This window comes from Carcharodon carcharias, chromosome 10, assembly GCF_017639515.1.
Source record: "Carcharodon carcharias isolate sCarCar2 chromosome 10, sCarCar2.pri, whole genome shotgun sequence".
Lineage (NCBI taxonomy): Eukaryota > Metazoa > Chordata > Chondrichthyes > Lamniformes > Lamnidae > Carcharodon > Carcharodon carcharias.
In genome coordinates, this window is record NC_054476.1 from 65,998,153 (window position 1) to 66,020,828 (window position 22,676).

A 22,676-nucleotide genomic window follows, 5' to 3' on the forward strand; every position below is an offset into this window, starting at 1 on the left:
GACCTCAGCATCCCTTGGCTAGGGAATGGAAAATTGAGCAAGTGACCCTGACTGCAATGTGCATTACTGTAGATATCAGAGGAAGACAGGATCAGGACTGGCTTTACACTGCTGTCCAACAAATTAAAATTCTGTCTTAGGAGGTCACAGAATTCAACACCAAGTCAATGAGATCATTGAGAATAGAGAGAAATGTGTCAAAGGATGATGATATTTGGGTAATTCAGTAAATCTAAAGCAACCAAGACTTATTCACTTTTTAACATCAAAATAAGTGTTTCATCAAACATCCCTGGGTTAGATGAGAATAAAGTTCTCTCTATACAGTCCCATCACTCTCAAGCCAGGTTCAACATGAGTTAGATTCAGGGTAAAGTTCCCTTTAGGTTGCCCCAAATCCAAGTGTGTACATGATTCTGACATTTCCAGGCCAGAACTTTTCAATCATTCTGCTACTTCCTGCTGGTAATTCAATCCCTGCTCTTATTTCCAAAGATGAGGCAGAAGAGTAAAAAGATAATTTTAATTGCAATTTTTATCTTTGTACATTAGAAAATATGATTTTCACATCATTAAATTGTAATACAAAGCTCAAAATGGAGCATCACTGATGGATGGTTTAGGAGTATCAGATAATCACATTAATGCATAGCTCCTTACCATTACTGACAGTGTAAAGAATCATAAAAAACCACAGAAAAATATAATTCTATATTTCACAAAATTACCAGCCTCTTTCTATGAATAGAAGTGAACAAATGGGATAAATGGATTCTCCTGAAGATGTATCCAGTGCATTTGCTACTTATTATCCTATATATATATATATATACATCTAGTTTCTAGTTTAAAGTTAAACTATCTCGTACAATGATAGAAAGTGCTGTTGCATATGGCTTCTTCTTCCCTCACCATGTCTTTCACTTCCACCATGTCTCCACAGTGCTGCTGCTTATGAATCTCTGACATTGTACTCTATATCTACAGCCCCTTTCACTTCTACCCTCTTCATCTGGAATGCAATTAATTAAACACCAACTAACAGTGGACCGATTTTTCTACACTTAACTCAGAAAAACAAAGTCTGATTTGGGCTGGTGCTTTGCTGGTATGTGGTGCAAATAGGAACATTATTAAAGAACTCAAACATTTTTCCTTGCTTTTCATTGTCTAACAGAAACTTCTAGCCTGCATCATCTCAATTTCAGCCTCATCCCAATGCTGCTTCTATCAACTATGAGGTGATCTACTTCATTGCAGTGAACAGGTACCTCTGTCCTTCATCCTTAACGTGAAATCTGCGACTTTCAAGCCTACCCTCCAATGATTCAGAGGAGGACATTGCAGATTAATGACAACTGAGGGTAGGATTCACATTGTTGACAGGGTGGATGTAATGAATCCTTGCTGGAGCCTCCAGGCTCCAGAGTTGTAATGCTATGTGAAAAATATTGAAAGAACCTGTGCATCAATCAGTGCAGCACACTGCCATTTGGAATTGGAAGGGCCCAGTCTGCAATGATTGACCTTATCTCAGTCTGAAAGCAGTTAAGGCCTCGTTACAGCTAGGCTACAGAGCGGGGAGGGGTGTTTGGTGTTATGGTGGCAGGACCGAGATAAATCCCAGGTTTCCTGATCCAGTGACTCCTTCTGGATAGTGTGTACCTTCGCATGAGATGAGAGTAGAATCTGGCTTGACTGTCAAGCCCTCCAGAGGTGAATATCTTGCTGACACACTTGGTCTAGACTCACACAGGAAGAATGGTTATTTAGATGAGGCACCCAAGTGCTGCTTATGCTTGTAGATCTGCTAGAGTTAGAACCTTCAGGGGATAAACCTGAGAGAAAACAAGTGGCTACAGTGTAGGACATTCATCAATAGTTCTTCATTGTGACCCTCTGGTCAATATTCTAACTTCCAGTTCGGACACTGTGCACGGTACAGTACTAATATTGCTAAAACCGCACTGCAGTGACACATGCTGCAAGCTGACATCAGGACCCAATGCAACAGTTATACACCGAAAAATAAATTATAAAAAAATACAATTTCCATTTATCGATTCAGAAGGTATGCAGTGAATAAAGATTTATCCCTTTTGCATTTGGTTTTGCACTCCAAAATGTTCAATAGGCTGAGGTGGTGTTGGGGGGTGGGTGGTGGTGAGGGGATAGTGTGATGGAGAAAACACACACGCATGGATGATACAGAGGTGCATCACCAAATTTAGATACAAATCTGCTTCGTAAACAAACTCATGAATACTTGCCCTGTAAATTATCAAGATGGGGCTGACTGGAATCAGTAGGACGCACACACACAAATACAGACACACACACCAGCTAAAGTGCGTAGTATATGAAAAAAAATCAAGTAGCTACATTACTCAGTGTCAAGGTATTCTACAGGAGAGGGTGTTAGTATAGTATCATGTTATATCTGGGCAATTGCAGTTTAAAAATTGCTTGCAATTACTTCATTTCAGCCCCTTTCAGTTGGATTTGGATTAGATTTGTACATGGAGGGAGAGCCTAACAGTGAGGATTGGTCCTAGAAGCAAATAGCTCTTGTACGTAGTAAGATCGAATTGGGCTTCACTGTCTTCTCCCATCATTTGCATCATCCCCTCCAAGAAAGGAAAAATATAAACCAAGTGACCTCATTACCATTTATAACTCATTTCCTCTTCTTCAAATTGTATGTGAAAAACTCACTAATTATGAACGTTTTTATTGATTTGAACTGAAAGTGAATCAGGGCCAGCACTGACTGCAATCATCAAGCACCATTCATCCCACCCACCCTCCCAAACCCTAATTTGCAAGTATTTCAACTCCAATTTGTTTCCTTATTGCAATATAAAGAATCTGAAACAATCAATTTGTAAATTACAATTCATCACCATTTTGCAGCTCAATCCTCTTGTATTTAAAATTTCAGGCCAAGCTTTGGGTTTCTCAATTATTCCTCCCTCCCAAAAAAAGACAAACAGCTCACCATTTCCAGGCAAACTCCGTCAATGGCACTACTCATGAGAAATTATTTTGTGGTTGAAAATCTATTTGTTAGGTAATAGTTTGGAAAAAAACTAGTGACAATGATAACAGGTCAACCCCATCTCTAAGCAGCCTTTTCCAATGATGTAATGCCCCTATGAAGCCCTGAATAAATCGTGTGCTCCATTCAAAGCTCTTCATGATAAACAGAATAAATTTAAAATAAACTTTTCATCTGTAATAATGTTCTTGGATGCTGTATGAGTTACAAATGATAATTCTTGGCCTTGGTATGCTAACTTTCCCTTATTCACCCCAATTACATCAGGCTCAAGTTTTACAAATACACAAGCATTCAAATTCAACATAGATCAAATCATAAGCTCTGACATCAGGCTACACAGATGTAATGAGGCTGTGAAATACACTGACACCGAGGAGGTTCAATCACTTCTTCACTACAAGTTTAAGATTAAATCAAAATTTACGTATTACACTCTTTAAACATTTTAACTAATGCATATGGTATAATATTGGCTCACACTGTGACAGATTCCCACTACTGTTTAGATCAAAAAGAGACCTTGTCTTGTCACCCTGCACTCAGAGATCTCTCATTTCTCTCTTGGCAATAAACTCAGTGATCAAACCAGCTCTCGGCAATCACTGAGACTGACTGCTCAGAGACAGATTTTTTAAAAGCTTGATTCAAACATATATCAATGTTGAGAGCAATGAACATATTAAGTTCGCAAAACAAAATAAACATTTCAGTTCTATGCAATGCTTTATAGAGAGCTGAATTAAGAAGCAACTTTACATTCAGTCAGTCATTCAGTCGGTGCATAGGATCAATTCTCTCCTGACTAAACTGCCTCCTGTTGCTGTTTTGTCTGTTAGCTACGGTGCAAGGCTCAGAATATTATGAGCAAAGACTGGTCTAGGAAGGAATATGGTGGGTAACTTGCAGACTGATTGTATATTAATTCCAGTGCTATAATGCACGCTGAATATTAATTCACTACAGAACTGGAAAACAGCAAAATTAATTAGTTTTACCATGTGGGGCATGCTGGGTGATCCAGTCAATGCTGATAATGAGTAAATTCAGAAAATAATTTCCCACTTCACATTATGCTATGGTACTGAACTTCTTTGGAGAAAGGGTTCTTTTTTCATCTGTGGGCTTGACTTGAACAAAGCGATCACTATAAAATGTGGCTTCAATGTCATCAGGTTTGGTGAAAACACTTAAGGGATCAACATCAGGAAACAACTTTCCCAGCTTGCGCCTGATTCTGGTGACATTTTTAAGGGTTTGCATTTCTGCAGTGCTTCACAAGAATGAAGCCTGGAAAGGTCATGCCTCAATGGCTTGGATAACTTAATAAGTTTATATAACTGCCTAAAGGATAGGAAGGTTGAATATTTTTGAGATGGTCCTGTCAAAGACAGTGTCCATTTCACACACCAACCAGTTCTATTTGAAGAGGCTGCATTTAAAGTGAAATTACAGAGAGAATCCAAGGTTCAGATGTCATTTCAGATGAAATGGTCACTATTTGCAATGAATAATGTGTAGGATTTTCAAAGGTTTCAAAGTATTCGAAGGCTTGGCAAAGATTACCTACGGTTTCTTAGCATTTCCCAACCTGTGTTCCACAGTAGTTTCATATTTTGAAAAAATAGCAAATCTGCATTAAAAGGGCAGAAATTTTAAACATGCCTTACTGAATGAATATATATTCCTCTTAAAAAATAAACACATAATTTACAAAATAAAATTAGTGAAGGGTGCAGTTGAATTTAAAAAAGAGGCTCTGAGGCCATTTTCATTAAAGTGCGTGGCCATTGGCTGCTTGGATGGCAGAGGTATTCTCGTAGATGAGGATAGGTGTATTTTGGTAGACTGCGTCATCATTTGGCTGTTTATTTGCTCTGATGTACTCCAGAGCACATTTGTTCAGGAAGACATACTGTGACTGGGAAGACAAAAAAGAGAAGTTAGTAATGAGAGGTGCCAGGACAGCTCCGTGTACACAGCAGCCTTCAGATTAATGCTTCCAGAAAGGCCTGCTACACTCAATACCTGCCACCTCCACCACTCAGTGAGGCTGAGAACCCAGCTTTATTTGCCCACACAATGAGACCAACAGTGTTAACCAACCCATCACCCCAAAACACGCAACAGAACCAGTAATCCATCTTCCATTGTTAGGCTGTAATGATGTTGCTCTATCTCTATAAGTGAGACCAACCAACTTCCACCCAATGGCTATCCATCCAACCACCTACAATGAGACTGACAGTGCCAATCACTCATTCCTAATGAGATTCTGTCAATCATGAATATCACCCATGTCTCAAAGAGTGACAGCTACTCATTTTTGCACAGTAACACTGAAGTGCAAACAAACTTCCGTGCAGTGAGACTATGGGCTGAATGTTCCCATTCTCACAGAAGGCTGACCTGTGTTGGGCAGGCTTTAAAAATAGTGAATGGAATCCAGTTTTAGGAGCCCTGTCCCCATTCCCGACGTTGGCCTTTTTGATTGGTGTGGTCTAAAGGATCGGGCTGTGAGCTCTCATCCAGCTGTCCCAATTTGCCAGCTCCATTCACATGTCATAATGAAGTGCTGTATGTATTGTATATATGTTTTTTAAATACAGTGATTGATGAAAGGGCTTTGCTTAGTTAAGGAAAATGACCATTAAATTGACCAGTACTGTGAAAGTGGAAAAATCTTCAGATGTATTAGAGTATATTATCAAGATAAAGCCATTCTGCATTACATAATAGTGAAATTCCCATTTGACTACATCGTTTTTTCTCTTTGCTTTCATGTCTTTCTTGAATTTGAACTCATTGAAACTCTGCTGCCTGTCCCAACCTGCAGCAAGTCCTGTTCATCTATCACCCCTGTGCTCTCCAATCTACATTGGCTCCAAGTTAAGCTGTGCCTCAATTTTAAAATTTTCATCCTCATTTTCAAATCCCTCCCAATCTTTGTAATCTCCTCCAGCCCAATATCTGTGCCTCTCCAATTCAAGGCTTAAACATTTTTGATTGTAAAGTGCATCACCAGCAGGAGCTGTGTGCCTTCAGTTGCCAAGGCCCTAAGCTCTGAAATTCCCTCCCTAAACCCTTCCACCTTATTTCTTCCTTATACCCTACCTCTTTGACTAAACTTTTGGTTATCTACCCTAATATCTCATGTGACTTGATGTCAAATTTTTTGTTAAATAACACTTCTGTAAAGTTCCTTGGGATGTTTTACTTCATTAACGATGCTATATAAATGTAAGTTTTGCAGTTATTGGCCCAAGGTGTTTTAAAAGAGCTTTATCAAACAAGAAATCTTTCTTAGCCAAAGGAAGAGATATTTAGGATGGGTGACCAAAAACTTGGCTAAAGGTGTAAATTTTACAAGGAACCTTAAATGAGGAGAAAGAGGCTGAGAAGCAGAAAGGTTTAGAGGGTGAATTCCAGAGCTTAGGGCCTAGACGGATGAAGGCACGGCTGCCAATTGGAGGGCAAGGAGAGTGGGGAATACACAAAAAGGCCACACCTGGGAGTAACATAGGGGCCTTGGAGGGTTATAGGGCTGCAGGAGGTTACACAGATAAGGAGTGATGAAGCCAATGAGAGCTGAAGACCCCATGGAGGAATCTGAAAATAGGAATGAAAATTTAGAATCAAGCTGTTGCCAGTTCAGGAGCCATACAGATCAGTAAGTATACAAATGATGTGCGAATGGGGTTAGATGGAAGTTAGGACATTGGCATCAAAATTTCAGGTAAGCTCAATTTTATGGAGGATGGAAGGTTGGAGGTTAGCAAGGAAAAAAATACAGTTGTAGAGTCTGGGAGATTACAAAAGCATGGATGAGTTCTTCAGCAAAAGGTGGGCCGAGGCAGGAGTGTAGACAATGGATGTTATAGAGGTGTAGTCAATTGGTCTTGGTGATTGAGAAGATGTGGGCCAGATGCTTAGATCAGGGTTAATAAGATGACAAGGTTACGGGCTGGTTCAGTCTGAGTCATTGGCCCAGGAGGGGCATAGAATTGGTAGCGTGGTTTGAAGACAATGGCTTTGGTTTTCCTAATGTTTAATTGCAGGAAGTTGTGGCTCATCCAAGACAAGATGTCAGACAAGCAGTCAGAAAATACAAGCGCAATGGGGGTCAGCCTGAAATGTAGCTCACCAGTCAAAATCTAAGAGTCGGTCATGAAGCAAAGATGGGTGAAATCTTTGTGTCAAGTTTTTGGATAATCTCACCGAGGGGTAACATGTGGCTGAGAAGAAGGCGGTGGCAAGGATAGGTCACTGGGGGACTCCAGAGAGCGGTGAGTGTGTGTGTTCAGGAAGAAAAACCATTTCAGGAGATTTACTTTTTACAACAAGGTAGGTAAGAGTTGCACAGTGGAGGAGAAGTGTTGGAGCAGGATGGTGTGATTAACCGTGTCAAAGGCTGCTGAGAGGTTGTGCTGGATTTTCAAGACTTTGTGTGATTGTTAATATAAGATTTTGAAGAAGATTCAAGTTTATGACTAAATGTAATGAGAACTAGTTTATTAGGATAATATAGAAGTGATGATGACCAATGTAAAGTGCTTTGCCCTGGGTAAAAATTAAGCATTAGTGTTCCATCGGAATCTGTTCTGAGATTTTTGCTATTCACAATATGTGTGGTGTCTGCAGTGGGAGTATTGAATTTGCTGATGATATGCATTAATTTGAGAGGGTAAATGAAATGAAACTCATCAATTTTATGCTGGCTGAAATATGAAAGCGATGCATATTTAGGAAGAGGCAAAATAAATGAAAGAACTTTTCTCCATAGCCAGAGGCTGAAAAGGACAAGGGTTTGGTTGTGATTATTGAGAATAACCTGAAAACATCTGCTGCTCAATGTGAGGGAGTGGTGGGGTATCAAGATAAACTAGATATCGGAAGCATTTGGAGATATTCAAATTCAGTTACCTGAAACCAATCTTTGAATCACAATATTTCATCTAGGTAAGTTATTACATAAAAAAGTATTATTTTTGAACCTTAACTGAGCCTTGTTTCCATCATACACCACTTCACCCTTCTTTATGACGGTAACATTGCCATTGGAAGAGTTTTCAAAATCAAGAAAATTATAGAAGGAGAAAATAGAATATAAGAGTAAACTAGCAAGGAATAATACAAAATAGCTTTATCTACAAATCTAGACTGATACTCCAGTGTAGTACTGAGGGAGTGCTATACTGTCAAAGGTACTGGCTTTTGGATAAGACATTAAAATGAGGCCCTGTTTGCCCTAAAACATCCTATGACACTATTTTGAAGACGACCCGGGGAGTTATCTCCAGTGTCCTGGCCAATCAACATTGCAAGAAACAGAATAATTGATCATTATCACATTGCTGTTTATGGAAGCTTGCTCTGCACAGCTTTAGTTGCCAGTTTTCCTTTTTACAACAGTGACTGCATTGCAAAGTACTTCATTAGCTGTAAAGCATTTTGGGATGTCCTGAGGTCTTGAAAGGCAAGTCTTTCTTTCTTTCTTCTTTCAGCTTGCAAATGCTATAACAGATCTCACACATGGATTTAAAAACGGCATTTAAAATATTTGAGGAGTTTCAGTCTAACCATCAAGACACAAAAGAGCTGATTCCCCAGGTGGGCACTTTTGACAAGGCACTCATAAGAGTGCAGGTCACGATATCTGGGCCTACAGCAGTTGTCTCTCTACCCATTTAAATTAACGGATGCAAAACCTGGCACTTAGGCCTGCAGTTGCACAACCAACATCCCTGTAAGCACTGCTCTTGATTTGGAATGTCACATTGAGGAATCAGCTCAAAGAGTCATCATCAACTTTTTGATACTGATTAATTCTATATTTCTGTTTTAAGTAAGTGCTGATGGTTTCAATGGAGTGTTGACTAGGAGCTGGTACTATTCTCGACAGTGGAGGTACAGTCAGTAACACATCATACTGACTGTGAAGAGTAACTAAATTTGACAATCTGAAGTAACTGAATTAACCAGAAATCTGATCGTAAAAGCAGGGTGCTCTCTGGCTGCTTGCTATACCAGAGACTGAGATGGAGCTGGATTAACACTTCCCATTGCAATGATCAGTCGGTAATGTCATCTGTACAAACTATTTAATAATAATAATTGCTATAATAATAATTACTTGAGTATTGCTGAAAAAAGGAGCGTGTCTAAGCTTTTCGTCTTGCACTCATCAGGACACTTGCCAGAATACCAATAAAAGGGGGAAAACAACATGAACGGGCCGAAGGTCGTCACCTTTGGACTGGTCTATCTCAGATTACCCTGGAAGAATAAGGTATCTCAAAAATTTGAGCAACAGGTGAAGCTAGCTGTTTCATGCTGCTACTATGCAGTAGCAACACAAGTGGTAATCACCACTAACAGGATGCTGCTGTCAAGCCAAAAAGATGTTCTGCTTATCACACAAATGAATAAGGTGGTATATGAATTTCAGTGCCAGTGTGGAGCTAGGTATGTAGGCCGTATGCTGCAAAGACTAGCGGAACATATCAAACAGCAGGTCCCAGCTGCTGTTTGCAATGGACAGACCGTACCCAACCAGCCCGTGCTTGCAAAACTCAAAACAGTGTCCTACATTAGATGTGATATGGCGATTGGACAACATTTGCTAAATAATCCTCAATGTGCTAAGAATTACACTGACAACCAATTTATGATTATCAGTTGGGCTCGCAGTGTGGTGCATTTGCGTGTATCGGAAGCTGCATATATTAATACACAGGGCCCTGTTCTTTACAGACAGAAAGAATGTGTATACGCATTGCACCTGTTTCAGCTAAACAAAATAAGTGACAGCCATTTGCTGACTCATGCCTCAGGGCAATGCCTTGACCAATCAGGATCAAGCTGCCTGGTTTAAATTTCAAACAATGCTTGGCAGTTAACTGTCTGTCATCATCAGTGGTGCATTCTCCATGGCAATGCCACTTTCCAACCAATCATTACTTCCAGGATAAATTGTTGTTTTCTTCCCCCTTATATTGATATTCTTGCGAGGGTCCTGATGAGTGCAAGACGAAAAGCTTGATCATTTCTCTTTTTTCAGCAATTCTCAATGTGCTGCCAAATGACATGAAAAAAGGGTAGGCCAAAAGTAGATTTAACTAAGTCCCTTTTCACTGATGCCTAGGGCAGAATTTTCCGTGCCCGCTGGCATTGGGCGTATTTGGTGGCGTGAGTGGACAATATGGCTAGAAGGCCAAAAATCATTTTCATGACATCTGAAAACAGTTTGCAATCGTCCACTCTGCCTATCAATGGCAGGCCGTGTTTCCCACTGTTGGACATCGGGAACCTCATTGTAATACATCTGTGTATCATTACAAGCTCAGCCTGCCAGAATCATCCCTCCACACTGGATCATTAGAGAATGTTGGCACAATTGCACGCTGACATGTTTCACAACAGCATATACAAGGCATGCAATTGGCGGGCTGCACTTCGAGGGGAGCTTGGAAGTGAGTGCACAGTAACACTGTGCAGTGCTCACCAGAATCACCTGTTGGACTTCGAGGTTGAGGGGCCGCGCATTCCAGTGAGGGCACAGGCAAGTTGCTTTCTCCCAGCTGGTTGACAGTGTGGTGCCAGGGCTAGGGCTGCCATGCGATTCAGATGAGTTGGGGGGGGGGGGTTGTGGACAAGGGTGCACTGCGGTTGATGTTAGTGCACAAGCACGTGCGGGATGGCGGGGAGGGAAGCAGCCATTCATCAGGGAAACCTCGTAAAAAATGAACATTCCTCCACAGCCGAGACAGTTCAGATGCAGCCACATTGACATGCTTGAAGTCAGGCCTCCAGCTTATCTGCCCATTCAAGCAATGCAGGGGTATGGAATTGCCACCAAATCCTCTTGAACTTTTCACCCTTGGGCACAGACTGCAAACTAATGAGCATTTTAGTGGACTGCAAAACAATTGGAAGATTGGGCAGGTTGTACAATCTCCTTGCTAACGCTGGCCATGGAGCAGTCACTGGTGGAGATGCTCACAGCCTGTTGCAATGTCATCATTCAGGTTTGAACCATTCTCCCCCATGGTTCAAGCTACCAGTACAGCCTTGCAGTGTGGGTTAGGAGAATGTCTGCGCCTGAGCTAGGAGCACAGCATGCAGTCCAATGGGCTTTTTCCAGCTTTTGCTGCCAATCGGGCAGGTGGAGTGGGGCAGTGGTAGATAGGGTCTCAGGCAGCCATGCAGTGCACTAATCTCTGGCTATCCAAGTGGTGGCCAGCACTCTCTGGGATGAGTTAAACAGCCTTCAGATTTAACCAAGAGAGGTTCTTAGAACACCCAAGCTAACCCATGCATCTCTCATTCATCTTGCAAGAGAAGTACATCAGGAGCTGTTTGGCTGAGCTGTATGCCTTGTGGTGTACAGAGAGCGGAGATGAAGTAGAAGGGAGTGATGGAGGCGCCTGGCTGCGCAGAAAAAGGAGCAGCACCCTCAGGGAGAAAGGGCAGCTGGGTCTCCTGTGCACACCACTGCTGAGCCTCAGCGAGCCGTTGCTGTTCAGCGTCTAGCTAGACTCAGGGTTTGGGTCATTCCTGTAGATGACGGAGAAACGGTGTCGCCGAAGACTGTGCATGTCCAGTTGCTGCAGGATTTTGCACAATGGGAACATGGAGGGCATCCACTTCCAGTGGTAATGAAAGTGACAGTGCCGCTCAATTTTTATGCCAATGGCCTCTTTCAGGGCTCCACGGGTGACCTCTGTGGGATATCACAAGCCTCCACCCACAAATGCAACCATGAGGTCACGGATGCCATCTTCACGATGGCACACAACTTTGTGCATCTCGCCCGGGGCCAGGAAAGCCAGGATGTATGAGCGCTGGGATTTGCCCAGATCTCTGGTTTCCCACAGGTGCAAAGTGACATCGACTGCACTCACATGGCATTCTGATCTCTGTCACAACACGCATTCAACGATGTCAACCACAAGGGATTCCATTCGCTGAATATGCAGCTGGTGTGCGGCCACCACAAACACATCTTGCAGTTCTGCGCATGGTTTCCAGGGAGTGTCCATGACTCCTACATTCTCAATCAGTCACAGATCCCTGACACCTTCCAGGCGCTGACCACCGTCTCCCATGCTGGATTGATGATATTGCTGCCCTCCCCTGTGGCTAGAGAGGGGAGAGAAGACATCATGGCAGGCCTCCACTGTGTCTAAAGGGTGCTCAACAGTGTCATTAAACCAGGGGGCTGCAGTCTTCTTGACTTTTGGGGCCATCTCTTCTTTACAGCAGTCCTTGTTTGGAAGCACTGAGAGATGTGCACGCGGCTGCACTTTAAATATGGCACCCAGCGTGATGAAGCGGCACAGCGAAGTGATGGCGTGGCGGGCAAATGAGAGCACACCTGCCACCGAAATGGTGTGCTTCCTGGGAATGCATTATTAATGAGGCGGGTTTGGGATGAGACAGTGTGAAAAGCCGCAATTGTGGCCAACAGGTAAAACGGCCTTTTTTCTGCCCGCTACCACAATTAGCGCAAACTGGAATGATTCTGCCATTAGTTGAGGGGAAAAGCTTGTGGTTCTCATTGATTAATATACATTGGTGCCACTGGTGATCTCCAGGCCCTATGATGAACACCCACATTATTCACTCTGCTGGGTGCCTTACCTCAGTCTGTACCATCAGTGGTCGGTGCATTCGCAGCTGATGAACTGTATCCCAGATATCAACCTTTCTGCTGTTGTCTACTTGATAAATCATATGATCGATGGAAATGAATGTCCCGGTCCGACCAACTCCAGCACTGTGAGGGAAAGGAGACCAATGTCAGTCACATTGCAAGCATGTTGGAGAGTCAAGCTCCTCTGTCCTCTCAGCCACTTAATGCCCACCCATTTTTGTTACCAGCGAGGGGAACAAAATTCTTGCATGAGAAACTGAGTGGCATAATGGGTTCAGCATTAGTCTTTCACCTCTGGGGCAAGGGTTTAAATATGGCCCATACTATGGGATAAAAGACACTCACTGCAAGGTTTCTTCAAAAATAATTTGAACAGACTTTCGTGCCTCGTAAGCATGGGCTGACAGCACAGGATTGTCCCTAAATCAACACAAATTGGTAATCTCACTCAATGGGAAAAATAAATAAGTTGGGGAAAGGAACAATAAAGTCATACCAATACATTTTGGAATGTTTTTCAAGGGCGAAGATGTTATACAACAGAAAGCTGATGATGACGACAACAAGGATGTTAATAACAATGACAGGGGAGGCGGTGGCATTGTGGTAATGTCATTGGTCTAGTAATCCAGAGGCCCAGGTTCTGGGGACATGGGTTCAAATCCCACCATATCTGCTAGTGGTATTTAAACTAGCCTGATGGTGACCATGAAACCATCATCAATTGTTGTAAAAACTTATCTGGTCCTCTAATGTCCTTTACGAAAGAAAATCTGCTGCCCCTACCTGGTCTGGCCTACATGTGATTGCAGACTCACAGCAATGTGGTTGACTCTTAATTGCCCTATGAAATAGCCTAGCAAGCCACTCAGTTGTATCAAACGGCGAAAAAGCCAAAAAGCAATGAAACTGGACAGACCACCTGTCATCAACCTCAGCACGGGAAATGACAATACCATACCCAGCCTTGTCGACCCTGCAATGCGGGCTTGTGCCAAAATTGGGAGAGCTGTCTCAAAGACTAATCAAGCAACAGCTTGACATAGTCATCCTCACGGAATCATACCATACAGATAATGTCCCAGACACCACCATCACCATCACTGATTATGTCCTGTCCTACTGGCAGGACAGGCCCAGCAGAGATGGCGGCGGCACAGTGGTATGCAGTCAGGAGGGAGTTGCCCTGGGAGTCCTAAACATCGACTCTGGACCCCATGAAGTCTCATGGCATCAGGTGAAACATGGGCAAGGAAACCTCCTGCTGGTTACCACCTACTGTCCCCAGTCAGCTGATGAATCAATGCTCCTCCATGTTGAACACCAATTGGAGGAAGCGCTGATGGTGGCAAGGGCATAGAATGTACTCTAGTTGGGGGACTTCAATGTCTGTCACCAATAGTGGCTCAGTAGCATCACTGCTGGCCGAGTCCTAAAGATCATAGCTGTCACACTGGGTCTGCAGCAGGTGCTGAGGGAACCAAGAGGGAGAAACCTACTTGACCACGTCTTCCACCAAACTACCTGTCGCAGGTGCGCCTGTCCATGACAGTACTGAGAAGAATGACCATCGCAGAGACCTTGTGGAGACAAAGTTCCACAATGAGGATACCTTTCATCATGTTATGTGGCACTACCACCTTGCAAAATGGGATCAGTTCCAAGCAGATCTGGCAACTCAAGGCTGGGCATCCATGAAGTACTCTGGGCCATCAGCAGCAGAATTTAATACAACCACAATCTGTAACCTCATTACCATCAAGCCTGGGGATCAGCCCTGATTCACTGAAAAGTGCAGGAGTGCATACCAGGAACAGTACTAGGCATACCTAAAAGAGAGGTTTCAACCTGGTGAAGCTATAGCACAGAACTACATGCATGCCAAACAGTGAAAGCAGCAAGCGATAGACAGAGCTCAGTGATCCCACAACCAATGGATCAGACCTAATTTCTGCAGTCCTGCCACATCCAGTCATGAATGGTGGTGGACAATTAAACAACTCACTGAAGAAGGAGGCTCCACAAATATTCCCATCTTCAATGATGGGGAAGCCCAGCACATCAGTGCAAAGGACAGGGTTGAAACATTTTGCTGCTACATTCAGCCAGAAGTACCTAGTTGATGATCCATCTTAATCTCCACTATCACAGATGCCAGTCTTCAGCCAATTTGATTCACCTCACATGATAACAAAAAATGGTTGAAGGCACTGAATAGTGCAAAGACTATGGGCCCTGACAACATTCCGGCAATAGTACTTAAGATGTGCTCCTGGACTAGCTACGTCCTAGCCAAGCTGTTCCAGTACAGCCATGACACTGGCATCTACCCAGCTATGTGGAAAATTGCCCATGTATGTCCTCTGTCTACAAAAAGCAGGACAAATCCAACCCGGTCAGTTACTGACCCATCACTCTACTCTCCATCATCAGTAAAGTGATGGGAATTGTCATCAACAGTGCTATCAAGCAGCATTTACTCAGCAATAATCTGTTCATTGATGCTCAGTTTGAGTCCCGCCAGGGCTACTTAGCTCCTGACCTCCTTACAACCATGGTCCAAACATGGACAAAGGAGCTCAACTCAAGAGGTGATGTGAGAGTGACTGCCCTTGATATCAAGGCAGCATCTGATGAGTGGGCATCAAAGAGCCCAAGCAAAACTGAAGTCAATGGGGATCAGGGGGAAAACCCTCCGCTGGCTGGAGTCATACCTAGTACAAAAGATGATAGTTAATCATCTCAGTCCTGGGATATCACTACAGGAGTTCCTCAGGGTAGTGTCCTAGGCCCAACCATTCTCCAGCTGCTTCATCAATGATTTTCCCTCCATCACAAGGTCAGAAATGGGGACGATTACTGATGATTGCACAATTTTAGTATGATCCATGACTCCCCAGATACTGAAGCAATCCGTGTCCAAATGCAGCAAGACCCAGATAATATTCACATTGGGCTGGTGAGTGGTGAGTAATATTCGCGTCACCCAAGTGCCAGGAAAGGACTATCTCCAACAGGAGAGAATCCAAACATCTCCCCTTGACATTCAATGGCATTACAATCACTGAATCCCCCACCTCCTGAATCCCCAAAGTCTGTCCACCATCTACAAAGCTCAAGTCAAGAGTATGATGGAATACTCGCTACTTGCCCAGATGAATGCGGCTCCAACAATACTCAAGAAGCTCGACACCATCCAGGACAAGGCAGTCCGCTTGATTGGCACAATATCCACCACAAAGAACATTCACTCCCTCCGCCACCGATGCTCATTGGCAGCAGTGTGTATGATCTACAAGATGCATTGCAGCAATTCACTAAGGCTCCTTCGACAGTATCTTCCAACCTGTGACCACTACCACCTAGCAGGACAAGGGCAACAGGTGCACAGGAACACCATCACATGCAATTTCCCCTCCAAACCACTCACCATCCTAACTTGGAAATATATTGCCGTTCCTTCAATGTCACTGGGTCAAAATCCTGGAACTCCCTCCCTAACAGTACTGTGGGTGTACCTACACCACATAGACTGCAGTGGTTCAAGAAGGCAGCACACCACAACCTTCTCCACAGCAATTAGGGATGGGTAATAAATGCTGGCCCAGCCAGCGACACCCACATCCGATGAACGAATTAAAAAGAATGATGCAATATTGGCTGTATTGTGGGGCAGAGCGAGTATTGTTCTATATCTTGCAGCGCCATTTTATTAAACTGAGATGGGAGGAATTCCAGTCCCCTGAACTAATAGCTCTCACCTTGTCATAGAACAGTCATAGAAAGAGTAAAGGGATAAAAAAGGGAAATCTTTTTATTGTAACTGTGCATGTAACTGAACTGCTGAGCAACCAGGAGAAAACTGGTGGCAACAGTGTGATCTGAACAAATCTATTTTAAAACTCCTTTCCAGTATCTCATCATTTCAGACTACGTGTGACTGTAGGGACTGAGTCTTCGGACTCTGAAATTTTTCGGACATCCGGACCATTTTAGGGCCTGACCCTGTTTACTGTAGCAGCAGGAGTTCAGGAATGATCTGATCAGAGGCAGCCAATTAAGAACCGCCCTCCAGCATCGCTGTCAAATTAGGGACAATGAGCAGGCTGAGGAGGTGGGCTCATGGGCAGGGAGAGGGCATTTAGGGAATGAAATGTGAAGGAGGCCAGCAGTTTTTAATGTGGCTTAAGTAGGAACGCAACTACGGTGACTGGGATACAAGAGGTAGCAATGCAAGGGAGGGTAAAGTCCATGAGAGACTGCTGTAATGCCAGGCCCGTGCGGATAATCAGTGTCTTTCTGACTTCGGCAAGTAAAAATCAGATTGCTTGTAAATGTCAAGTGGCTGGGACCTCTCGCTGTGTACTCACTTCCTGTGAGCCGCTGAGTTCCGCTCACTCTGGGGATCCCATCTGCCTTGGGAGGAATTGGAAAGAATTGGATATCCCTGTTGATTATCTCCTGAGCTACCTTAGTTGGTTTCTCACCACTGCCAGCTGGGTTGCCATTACCAGTCTGAAGCTGCGTCAGTCACTCCTTTGGTCATTTTCCCAACCCTTGCCTCCTAAACCACTTCCAAGGTGGTTGGAAAATTCCTGGTAAATCTCTAACTCATTCGGTATATGTTATATGTGGCTATTTATCTATCTCTTGGGCCAACTTCACCATCCAGCAGAAATACAGTGGAAGCGGATGGGAATATTTAGCAAATGCCCAGTTGATTTTCTGCTTGACCTGTCTGCGGCTTTGGACATGGTTGGTGACCTATTATCCTTCAGTGCCTATCTAGCCAGGTGGAACTGCACTTGCCTCATTCCATTCTTATCCATCGAGTTGTAGCCAGAATATCACCTATGATGGCTTCTCTTCATGCTCCCACACCATTACCTCTGGTGTCCCCCAAAGATCTATCCTTGGCCCCCCAAATTTCTCATCTACACGCTGTCCCTCAATGACATCATCTAAAAACACAGCATTATTTCCACATGTACGCAGACAACATCCACCTCTAGCTCACCAGTCGTACCACCTTGTTCAATCCCTCCATGGTCTCTTAATTATCAGACTGCTTGGCTGAGCAGAAATTCCCTCCAACTAGATACTTGGATGACCGAAGAGACTGTCTTTGGTCCCTGTTGCAAACTCTGTTTGCTTTCTAATAGCACTGTGGGTGTACCTGCACCAGATGGACTGAAATGGTTCAAGACGTTGGCTCATCACCATCTTCTCAAGGGAAATTAGGGATGGACAACAAATAGTGGCCTTGCCAGAGATGCCTGCATCACGTGAAAGGAACTAAATAAAAAGCCACTGACTCCGTTTCCTCCCTGACGGCTGTCTGAGTCGGATACAAACTATTCGCAACGTTGGTATGATATCTGATCTCGAGGTGAGTTTCTCAGCATCTATCCACACCATCACTGGGGCAGCCCATTTCCAGCTCCGTAACTTCACCCGTCTCCACCCCTCTCTCAGCTCATCTGCTGCTGAAACCCTCATCCATGACATGACTTTGTCACCTCTAGGTTTGATTATTTCAATAGATTCCTGGCTGACCTCACATGTTCTGCTCTATGTGGCCATCCAAAACTCTGTGGCCCTTGCCCTAACTTGCACCAAGTCCCATTCACCTATCATGCCTGTGCTCATTGTCCTATATTAATACCGGCTTAAGCAATGCCTTGATCTTAAAATTCTCATGCTGGTTTTGAACTCCCCTCATGGCCTCTCCCCTTCCTATCTCTGTAATCTTCTCCAGTCCCACAAGCTTCCAAATTATCTTTACATTCCTCCAATTCTCACCTCAAGCATCCCTGATTTTAATCGTTTCACCATTGGCAGCCTTACTTTCAAGGCCTTAAGATCTGGAGTTCTTTCCCTAAACCTCATCGTCACATTTTCTAACTTTCCCCCTTTAAGACACTCCTTAAAACCTACTTCTTTGATCAAAGTTTTGATCATTAGGCCTAAAATCTTCTTATGTGGCTTGGCATCAAATTTTATTGATATACTTTCTGTGGTGTGCCTTGGGATGTTTTACTCTGTTAAGGTGCCACAAAAATACAAGTTGTTATTTACCTGCCAGCCTTCATTTGAATGCCACCTCTCAGCTACCCACCTGTTTTGTTTAGAACACAGCTGTGCTCCAACTTGGGGTTGGTGGAGGGAAAACTAAGATTGTGGGACAGAGACCAAGCCCCCAGCCCACCGCCCTCACCACTGAGAAGGTTGCCAGAAAGGGAAGTCCAGCAGATAGGGTGCTCAAAGTTTTGCGGCTAGGGGTGGGACCCCAGAGATCTAAACATTTCTTGAGGAGCAATCAAACTCCTTTTGGGTCCACCTAATGAAGGCTTTTGTTTAAAACCTAATCCTCGAGAGCCTCAGTGGCAATTCAGCAGCTTTCCTTGGTAACATCATCTGGCAGCATAACCAGCGGTATCAAAATGTAGAAACATCTGGAATGGTGTCACTCCATTTTTACAGCTCCCCTGCTCCTTTCTCTCACTCCATTTCATCCAGAATTGTAAGCAGATTAGAAGCAGTTCATGGGGAGGGAAAGATATTCATTTCTCTAGCAGTACTGCACCTCATCTTCTGAGAGCTCAGGCATCAAAAGGAGAGAACCTCACAAATATAGCATCTGTGCAGTGCTACACCCACCCAACTTTCCTGCCTGGGCAGGGTAACTTGCTGAACATACCTGACTTCCACCCACCGGCCTCAAAATTAATTGGTCACTTAAGGGCCTCAACTGGGGTGAGGATGGGCAGCCACGCTAGGTCTTATCCCCCCATCCACCTCCCCGTTAAAATTGTGGTCAGGGTGTGGAGCGACAGGGAGGATAGGCCAACCAGAGATTTTATAGCCCCGACTTTACTCCTGCAAACCCCGCAGTGGGGACCCATTAAAATCTGTCCCTAGTTCTATTTGGTTCTTAAAATGCCTCAGTGCAAAGATACAATACACAATATTCAATGTTGAATACACAATATTCAAAAAGCAGTAAAGTAATGGTCTCATTACCTGCAATGCACCACAGTGGGTCCATTCATTGGGTACTGATTGATGTACTGCCGCACCAAGTTCCTGAAGTCAATGAGGACCCCAGTGGTGCTAGGAACTCCATGGTCAGGCCAGCCTGTAAAGTGGAAATGCCGCAGGGCACGTTTCTCTTTGGACTTTTCCTGTAGGAAAAAAAGAAATAGATGGCATTGTCAGAGGAGCTAAACAGGCAAATGCAACAGCAAGTAATCTGGTGAGTATGGTAGTTTTGGTCCATGTTCCGCTTGATGATTTTGAATGATAACACAGACCTCAGTGTAAAGCCAAGGCAAACACATATCTTGCAGCTACCAGCTACTGTATATTTACCAATCTCTCCTTTTTACTACACTAATCTAGAGCAGTGGAATGTAATACATCAAAGAAGACAAAAGAAATACTTCCATGCTTTAGATCAATGCAAAGTGGATGAAGCTGAATCCATTATCATTTAGGCTGCTGATCTGGAGATACATTTTGTGTGACAGTAAAGTAGGAGAACCAAAAGACATAACTCTGAATTAGAAAGACCATGAGCTAAATTCAGCACAATGCATAATTGCTTTGTACTTAGTCATCATAGATTTATGGAACAGACTGCCAAGTGATGCATCAAAGCCTGACTGTTAAAGGATTCGAAAGAGAATTTGATTGATTGCTGATAAAATGAAGGCTACAGAGATATGGGTTGGTATAAAGATGACAATTGATTAAATAGGATGTTGTGTCAGGGGACAGACATTAAAAGGAATTGGTTGGAGGATGGTGGGGGGGGGATGGGGTGGGGGCAGGGCAGGGGGCGCTTTGGGTTGTACAATCTAGATGGCCTGAATGATTTTTCTTCAGAAACACCTTTGACATTTATCCTTAGGAGCCTTGGTTCATACATAATGCTAAGTGAGTTCTCAAGTTCATCAAAAATCTTCCTCAATCCAGTTTCAATCCAATAGGCCAAAATAGAGCCGAGGTTTGAGGAATATTGTTCTACATTTATCCAAACTCACATATGTCTCACAATGGAATTAAGATCTCAGACTTCTGGTAAATTGTGTTCCATTTACACCTCAGGTGTACTTGATTCCTATTCAACACTTCGGGTAGAATTTAAAGGGAGGCAGGGTTTCCCACCTCACCATCTGAAGAATCGGCAGGATAATGTTGGCTGTCTTGCAGCCAATTAACACTCCATTAATTGGCTGGAGATGGGACTTTCTCTCCTCACATGGAAGAAATTCCCAAGTCAGAGTGCTGCTGTCCATCTGATTGATCGGCAGCTCCATTGACCCAGCAGCACCACCGGGTGGATGACCATTGCTAGGACTACAGGCAGTCCCACTAGTCAGTGAGTCACTGGTAGAACCGACAGGACAAAGGAAGGCCTTGTGGGGCTTGGAGGCGAGGCGAGGCACGGGGAACAGGTGAGGGGGGTGTTCTTAATGGAGAGGTTTGGGGGTGAGGGGGTGGAGGTGGGGTGATGATAGCACTGAGGGAGGAGGTGAGGGATGGAAGCAAAGACCTTAGGGGAGGGGCGCAATCAGCCCCGCTCCCCAACCTTCCTGCATGGGCAGGGTAACCTGCTGAGCAACCCTGACCCTGACCTTTGCCCACCGGTCTCAAAATTGTGACTGGTCAGGTTGTGGCCATTAATTGAATTCTGCAGCTTCCCCTCCCCCACCACCCCCTGCAAACCCACCAGTGAGGACCCATTAAGATCTGTCCCTAGTTCCACTTGGTTCATAAAACAGCAATCTCACCAAAGGTGACACAGCATTACATCACAATATTTACAGACATGAAGTAAGCATGATTCACCACACACATAATCCCAAACATTTCTGTCTGCAATCATTAATGGTTGTATCATGTACCCTAGAGCATTGAGTGAAGATGAATTGAAATTTGCAATCTCATTTTATATTGGAGCCTTACAGCCAACAGCTAGAAGAGTTCTGATGTGACTTGGCATTATGACCATCCTGCCCAATCATGCCACTCAAAACTGCTCCTGGCTTGGTGTAGTACAATGGGGGATAAGCAGACCCTTCCAGTACAGGACACATTAACAGCTAAAACGAGTAAATATTCCATCACAGGGACTAACAGATTCTTTCAAAAGGACAACCTAGGGCTGGATAAGAACAAAATTTCTGATGGCTGAGTGGGTAAATGCAATAATCAGTGTGGTACTGTGCCATGCCAGGATATAATCTATTCAATAAAGATCAACCTCAGTGAACACAATGTTGTTGAGCGTTGTCTGTACTAAACTGACAACTGATGTTCAGAAACCTTTACAGGTGCACAGAGAATGTTAGGGAAGGGGTTGTCCAAGCAGCAAGATCGATGTAGTGACTGAGTTGAAATGTGGTTTCCCAATTCTCTGGGCAACAAGAGAGAAAATATTTTTTGCCATCGTAACTTAGATAGGGATCTCAATCATATGATTTAGTTCTATATGGCAAGTGCTGCTTGGTGAAAGCAGTTGTAGTTTACATGACTCTTGGATCCCTAGTGCACCTCGTTGCTTGCTGTCAGAATCTGAACTGTGTCGATGACTCACCTCTCCCAATCAGAATTCCTTAGTGCTATGTGGAGACTCTAACATACAGATAACTCACCTTTATTATTGTAAAGTCCCTGATGGTCCAATCTTGGAGAACTATTTCTGATGTCAAGGTAACAATTTTGTCTCCAAAGATGAGAGGACGTTCAGTTGGCCAGTACTGCTCACATTTTGCCTAGCATGTGAAATAAGAGATAAAAAAAATTGATATTAAATCTAAAAGATTTTCATGATATTCAAATGAACTTTTGGTTTGTTTGATCAGTTTCAGGGAGTAGAACGTTAACGTGTAGAGACAAGTTCTTGCTCTCTTTGCAAATAATAGGAATGATTTTGCTGTATTATAGATTAAATAGAGC

At 43.6% G+C, this 22,676-nt stretch overlaps 1 protein-coding gene across 2 annotated transcripts in view; it reads right to left on the bottom strand.

The window, feature by feature from the left end:
- Positions 1-2,818: 2,818 nt before the first annotated feature.
- The window catches only part of ptprja (protein tyrosine phosphatase receptor type Ja), a 168,029-nt gene continuing 148,171 nt past the window's right edge, over positions 2,819-22,676 (bottom strand). For both annotated transcript variants that reach the window (XM_041198437.1, XM_041198436.1), the window contains 4 exons: positions 22,373-22,492; positions 19,737-19,897; positions 12,701-12,836; positions 2,819-4,979 (listed from right to left, as the gene is read on the bottom strand). In XM_041198437.1, coding sequence (XP_041054371.1) covers positions 4,833-4,979; positions 12,701-12,836; positions 19,737-19,897; positions 22,373-22,492 — 564 coding nt within the window. In that variant the 3' untranslated portion in view covers positions 2,819-4,832. The remainder of the gene's footprint in view (positions 4,980-12,700; positions 12,837-19,736; positions 19,898-22,372; positions 22,493-22,676) is intronic.